Source organism: Filicampus tigris, chromosome 12 (genome assembly GCF_054856515.1).
Source record: "Filicampus tigris isolate MCC_2025a chromosome 12, RoL_Ftig_1.0, whole genome shotgun sequence".
NCBI classification, from domain to species: Eukaryota; Metazoa; Chordata; class Actinopteri; order Syngnathiformes; family Syngnathidae; genus Filicampus; species Filicampus tigris.
In genome coordinates this window covers 21146290-21153465 of record NC_141228.1, presented here as the reverse complement: position 1 = coordinate 21153465, position 7176 = coordinate 21146290, and the positions used below count along the sequence as shown (strand labels likewise).

Here is a 7176-nt window from a genome sequence, read left to right as displayed (position 1 = left end):
AAAAGTGAAATATGTCAATTTAAGTGTGTATTTTTCAGGGCTTGTGTGTTAAATGAATAACTACCAATCAAGCCACACATGTAAAATTAATGAAGACTACTCTTTAAGTAAATGTAACAGGTAAATGTAACGTGTTAATACTAACCCATGATTACTATTATTTTAATGACCCTAAGCCTAACCCTTCATGAATTATGTTCTATTATGTGTGATTGTCAAGGGTTGAGAGAAAAGCAAACCCAGCAAACCTGCTCTTTTACCTTCCCTGTGGTTGCGGTCGGGTTAACTAACATCTCTGCAGTACCGCCCCAGCGCGAGAGGGAGCAGTAGGCTAAACTCCCTCGACCCCTTCCTCTCATCCTGTGACACGCTATTTACTGCGCATGCGCGCTTGACAACTTCCTTTTCTCCCGTGCAGCGGAGTCAATTCCAGTCTTTGGCTCCGGGCTCCTTCGTAAGGAGACCAGAAAGACTGCAAAATGGTTTGTAATCCTCCCAATATGTGTCTCCACGCGTACATAAGATATGCATCTTGTTCTCGGCGGCGATTGTTGTATGAAAACACGCACCTGTATGAATGATGAACGTGGATTGTGGCCCAAGTGCTCGCTAGCCGGCTCTGCCTCAACGTGGCCTAATGACCGTGCGGACAAGCGCACCACTTTCTTTCGCATACAAACTCAATTCACTGTCAGTAATAGCAGTCAGTAATTTCTGTTTTTACACCTCACACCGTCGTTGACTGTAAACGCCTGACGTGTCATTTCAACTGTGAGCTCGGTTAGCATGTTGCTAACGTGCTTAGTTCACTTCCATTGTGGCTAAGTGCTAACTAGCCAGCAACACTGACAGCGCGTCGAGTCCATATCGAATCATAAATGATATTTACTGACTTGTAGACATTTGTTTACTGCATTAAATTGACGTTGTGTGTTCTCCCCTGCAGGGTTTCGTTAAAGTTGTAAAAAATAAGGCCTACTTCAAGAGGTATCAGGTCAAGTTCCGTAGGAGGAGAGGTACATTCTCACACTCGCTTGTTTATTTATATTGCGCATTTAATGAGAAAATAAAAATCATCTGTTTGTGCTTCTTTATAGAGGGGAAAACAGACTACTTCGCCCGTAAGCGCCTTGTTGTGCAAGACAAGAACAAGTACAACACACCCAAGTACCGCATGATCGTCCGCTTTTCCAACAGGGACATCATCTGCCAGGTGGGTTGCCTTACTTCATCTGTGTTGCGATGGCGGTGTTGATATCACGTGACGTGCTTTGTCGCAGATTGCCTATGCCAAGATCGAAGGGGACGTGATTGTGTGCGCGGCTTACTCTCACGAGCTGCCCAAGTACGGCATCGCCGTGGGTTTGACGAACTACGCGGCTGCCTACTGCACCGGTCTGCTGCTGGCCCGCAGGGTACGTATCGCCGCCTGGCTCGTAAATCCAAGATTCTAGGCCTCTCTGGGATGTGTGCTGCTATAGCTGTGGTTGACTGTCCCAAAAATCTGACTTGAATCTCCCATTGGGTTTGGAAACACTGGTCAACCTTCAATTTCTTCCCCAAAAACATTTTACAGTCTTAGTAAACATCATTTTTGGTTGAGCTGGACAATTAACATATATCACTTACATATATCAACAATTAAAAGTGTTTATAGATGAGCCAATTTTTTTTTTTTCCTCCCCCACCCCCCTTACTCACGCGTTTTCTCGTTGTCTAAAATGGCCACTAATCTTTCTCTTCCTCCAGCTCCTGAACAAGTTTGGCCTGGACAAGGTGTATGCGGGCCAGTTGGACGTGAATGGCGAGGAGTTCAACGTAGAGAGCATCGACGGGCAGCCAGGTGCCTTCACCTGCTACCTGGATGCCGGCCTGGCTCGCACCACCACTGGCAACAAGGTGTTCGGGGCCCTCAAGGGAGCCGTGGACGGAGGCCTCAGCATCCCTCACAGGTCAGCTGATCCAATATTAAAGAGGAAAAAAGACAGCAGTGATATTTTTAGCAGAGCTTTGGTTAGTGATCACAGGAGTTTGAGAAAATGTTACTTTTCTCTTGTGTTTTTGCATACTGCTTGGCATGATTTTCAATCTGCAGTCCAAAATGCATCTTTTTTTAAATGTTTTAATTTTTTTTTTCATTTTTCTACCGTTTGAGTCGTGTGTGATTTGCTGCATGTTCTACTCTTTGACCAAGACGGCGCGATTAAGCAAATGGGCCAAATGACACAGTTTTAAATTTGTCTAAAGTGTCACTCGAAAAGATGTAATGTGAATTAAACTGCTTGGAAGGAAAAGGGAAGCTAACCATCGTCCAATTGTTAATACAATGGGAGTTCAGGCAAAGTTAAGATGATCATTGAGGAGACTGGCTGACGAATTGACTTCGGTTTGCTCGGATTAATGTCACAGATGTGTTTGTTTGGCGTGGAAAGGGATAGCGATGTGGAACTAATGTCAGCTAGCAAGTGGTCAGTGCAAGCGTGGTGACCTGGGCACTACCGTTGTTTGTACAAGCAATCAGTAAGCAGGAAAACTTTTCCCCATGTTGAAAAAGTAGGCTAGAGGAAGGTATGCAAAGTGGCTGCTGGAGGAGAAAATACTTCCGAAATGTTAATACACGTGAGAGCACACTCTAACGTTAATACATCAATATAAGTCTGTCTTGAAATGAACATTTGCAACCAGCTGCGAGAGTTTGTGTGTTTAAAAAAAAAAAAAAAAAAAAGCAATAAAACTAGCATGGCTGAAATCTGTTTCCACTCTGAAGTTACTTGACAAAGCAGATGATATCTACTGGTACTCATGTTTTACTGCATTGTTGCTGTACTCCGTTTTGATTGTATTTTGAATTCAATTGTTTTGTCTTTGTTTACTGACCTGCCTACTAGGGCTGCAACTAGCGGTTATTTTGATAATCTGTCGAGTACTTGAGGAATCCATCCCTTTATTCAACCGCAGGACATCATTTCAAATTGACTATGCAGAAAATGCACAACCAAATTGATTCAGTTTGGTTTGGTCTTGTAACATGACATAAAATAGGCCAAAATGTTGATTTTTTTTTTTTCCAAAGTAAAAGCAGACGTTCACAAATGTCTTATTTTGTGTCAAACACAAAAATAATCAGTCTGCTTATATATTTTTCTGTATAAGAATATTTACTATTGAGATGCAGAGTTTCTGAAGATTTATACACCTAAGTTAAACGAGGTCGCTACATGGTTACACATTAAAAGGCTTTTGTTGAATTTACTGAATTTTATTTCATTAAGTGGTAGAACGGAATAAAATCATCTGGATCCAGGTATATTTTCTGAAGTACCGGTAGACTATACATCTACTTAAAAAATGTATCCAGCTGGTTTTATTTTGTGCAGCCACTTGAAGAAATAAAAATGAGTAAATTCAACACCGTTTGTTCAGTGTAGTTTGAATTTGGCAATTGATTAGTTGTCAATTAATTGTTGTACTTATGGAGTGTTTTCAATGTAAAAGTTATTTCCCCAAATAATACATTTTAAAGCTATAATTGTGAATCTGCTATTTTTGCTGATGGTTATCATACAATCAGAATCATACATGCTTAGGTTGTCTCTTTTGAAGTGGTGACTACGTCTCGCAGTTTTATCTGTTCAACACGTTATGACATCCACTTGATTTATCCTTCTCACACACTGGTTCCGGTGGATTCATTTTTTATTACATAAATGGGGGGGGGGGGGGAACTAAATCTTCTGAGGTTTATCTGGCAGTACAACCCCAAACACAACCAGTTTGTCATTGTTTCAGTTCAGCCGCTTACTTTTCTGCTTGGAAATAACCTAGCACCTATTGTCTACAAACAAGAAATTATCTTGCAGGCAATTTAGGGGAGGGCATCAATTATTCATGGGATTAGTCTGTCCGCAACAGGGCTTGGGCACCAACACTGTAAATTTGAGTACTTGTATTTAATGATTTCATCAATGACCTTTAATCAAATGCAAAGTGGGTTATAAGTGTATCAGGAAAGGTGATAGCAGTGCTCAAGTTTCTAAAAATTTTTTCTCTGTATTTCCCGCATCCTCAGCACCAAGCGCTTCCCGGGCTACGACACCGAGAGCAAAGAGTTCAACGCCGAGGTCCACCGCAAGCACATCCTGGGCATCAACGTGTCCGAGTACATGAGCTTGCTGATGCAGGACGACGAGGAGACCTACAAGAAGCAGTTCTCGCGCTTCATCAAGAACGGCGTGAACCCCGAGTCGGCGAGTGCTATGCTAATGCCAGAGCCGCTCACGGCCGCTCCGGATCTTCTTGTCTGATTAAAAAAAAAAAATGTAATCTCCTACACGTGTTTTACAGATTGAGGAAATGTACAAAAAAGCTCACGCCGCCATTCGTGAGAACCCGGTCCATGAAAAGAAGCCTCCCAGAGAGGTCAAAAAGAAGAGGTGAGCGCACACTGTTGCTTGTATGACACATTTACACGGTCAACACAGCGTAGGTTTCAAGATAACAGTATTAAGAAAACAGAAGGTTTATAATCAGAGATTCACGATTTCAGCTTTTTTCCTTCTTTCTTTACCAAAGAGTGAAATGTGAACGATGAACATAAATACAATTACAGATGTGAAAGCGAAGAACTGTTTTTGGTCTGTCCTGAACATTGTCTTGAGAGATTCCGGACTGACTGACTCCGCTGTTGTTGCTAATTGCCAATTAATGCTAATTGGTGTCTTTCTCGAAAGATGGAACCGTGCCAAGATGTCTCTGGCCCAGAGGAAAGACCGCGTCGCCCAGAAAAAGGCCAGCTTCCTTCGGGCTCAGGAGAAGGAGAAGGAGGAAGCGGAGTGAGGCCTCGCTCTGCACTGCTCCTATGCCAGAATTTTGTTCTAATAAATCTATGGAAAATGTTCACCACCTCTCCTCCTCCTTATCTCACCAATGCAGCATTCCATCTACTTGAAGTAAAAAAAAAAAAAGTCATCCACCAAATGTTACACTGGTTAGGCACATACAGTTTGTTCGTACAGGAACTCATTTGAGTGACTATCAGCAGGCGTGTCCACAGTGTTCGAGGGCTCAGTTTTTCATGATTTTGAGCCTCATTTTATATACTTGATTTTTTGGGGTTTTATTCACGTTTTGGCATGCTGGTTAATTTATATGTTGTATAAAATTGGAAAGACTTTTTGAATTTTCTCTTTACAGGGACTTCAAGTCCCCCTAAAAATTGTGTTAAAATAAGAAAAATACATATACCACGAGTAACTTGTTAAAGACTGCCTAGAGTCCCCCCTGAACTTGCTCAGACAACTGAAGTGTCCCCAAAACGATTCTCTTATTAGAACTCACAAATTTCACAAACGTGTAGGCACCTCCTGTAAAGCCTCCAAAAACTGCGGTGGGTTAAATGGTATTCACTTTTAACCTCGCCTTCCCCGAAATCGTGTTCATTAAGATGCCAACGCTATAATTCTCGAACTTGACGCCGGTAAAAGACTTTCCGTATGTGAAGACCATCGTTTTCGAGGAGTTTGCCTGCTAGGTTGGACACATTCAATATGGCGGATGCGCTGACGTATTTCCGGAAAGGGCGGACCAAACGAGGTGCGCATTGAGTCTACACATTACTACAACGTCGCATGCCGGCCAGAGGTGCCGCTCGTTTTGGTCGCCAGGGGGCGGCATTGAGTTTGTTTTGACCTGTTTATGTAATACACGTCTAAATTATTTGTTGAGTAATACAGTTAGGAGTGATGTCTTTGAAGTATTCATAAATTTCAATCACGTATTGATATTGTTTCTTGTACACAGTAATTCTCTAGGAATAGAAGTTTGCACAGTACACAGCATTGTATACTGTACATATGAGTGGTGAACAGTCAGGGCCAACTCTACTGGCTTAAAGGTCATTATTTTGCAATGGAATTGTATTCATTTATTTCTAGTCTATTCTTTTCATTTCGTAGCTTTTCTGCCCAGCACCTTCACAATCATTGGTGCTGTCTGATTACTGCAATGGTAATTGTATTTTTATTCCACTGTTCAGGCTAAATATATTTTATTAATGTAACTGTATTTTAGTGTTTTTTATAATTAATTTCTATCGTACTTTGATTTTATTGGTGTGACACGTTCACAATTCAGTTTATACTATTTTATGTAACTGTCGTATGATTTGATTTAATTTTTTACCATTCAATTTACACTCAGTTTTTTTCTACCATTTTTTTAAAATTCCATTTTATGTCATTTCATTTTTCACCAGTATGACACAGCCACCTTTAAATTGGTATTTGTTTACTTTGATGTGTCTAATCATTATTGTCATTTAAATTAATCAATTTACAAATGTGGCCATATAATATCCAAATGACTTATTAAAAAAAAAAAAAACGTCACATTTCATCAGCTTGATTTAAATTATCTTTGTGTATTTTTGTGTTCACTTTTAATCACACGTGGAATGCAAATTGCTCAATGACTGATGCTATATAACTGCTTGGCGGCCTGTATTCTCACATACTACATGTCGGTTTATAAAAACTGCTGTGACATTCCATGACATATCGATGATTAGAAAAGATGATTTAAGGACACGCAACGTACACACTGGCACCGGAGGTCATTTGGGAGCCAAACGTTTTTCAGGCGCCGCCGCCACAGTACAATTGCATTTTCGCAGAGTCAGCAAGTCATAATTCAGCCTAAATGTGGAGCCCGGGCTTTGCACAATGTGCACTAAATTAACTCCTTGGCGCTTTGTTGTTTGGTGTGACATTATTATAGGCTGCCTTTGGCATACCGGCCCAGAGTCGCTCGAATCTTATCTGTTTCATTAGCGACCAGCTTCTTACACTTTTGGCTGCTCTTGGCTTCGAGGGGGGAAAGAATGGCGCTTTGTTTTCCCTCAACTGGAAAGGTGAAATAAGTGAGGAAGTCAAAGAGACGACTTGGCGGCTGTTGGAGGTGAAAGAAATGTTACTCATTTCCCATAAGGCCTTTCCTTCTCTTCCCCCGGGGAGGGGAGATATATGCACGCAACCACCATTAGCCAGCAATCGGCCCTTTGTTGCCTGGGGCTGGCTTATTAAATCTTATTAAAAACCTAATCTTGATAGCACTGTAAGCACAAAAGCTTTTGGTCCTGGTGGAATAAAGATCAAAGTTGTCCTTTGATACTTCATATAC

At 41.2% G+C, this 7176-nt stretch overlaps 1 protein-coding gene across 1 annotated transcript; it reads left to right on the top strand.

The window, feature by feature from the left end:
• The first annotated feature begins 336 nt into the window (after positions 1-336).
• Positions 337-4899, top strand: rpl5b (ribosomal protein L5b). The gene is made up of 8 exons (XM_086047824.1): positions 337-482; positions 947-1016; positions 1098-1213; positions 1281-1415; positions 1750-1952; positions 4070-4247; positions 4345-4433; positions 4731-4899. The coding sequence occupies exons 1-8, from the start codon at positions 480-482 to the stop codon at positions 4834-4836; spliced, it is 900 nt and encodes a 299-aa protein (XP_085903950.1). The 5' UTR covers positions 337-479; the 3' UTR covers positions 4837-4899.
• Positions 4900-7176: the final 2277 nt, after the last annotated feature.

What these genes read in the sequence shown, in the direction of transcription:
- rpl5b (XM_086047824.1), top strand. An exon ending in GTCTGCTGCTGGCCCGCAGG is followed by an intron (nt 1,416 to 1,749) that starts GTACGTATCGCC and finishes CTCTTCCTCCAG; the next exon opens with CTCCTGAACAAGTTTGGCCT. An exon ending in GGCCTCAGCATCCCTCACAG is followed by an intron (nt 1,953 to 4,069) that starts GTCAGCTGATCC and finishes CCGCATCCTCAG; the next exon opens with CACCAAGCGCTTCCCGGGCT.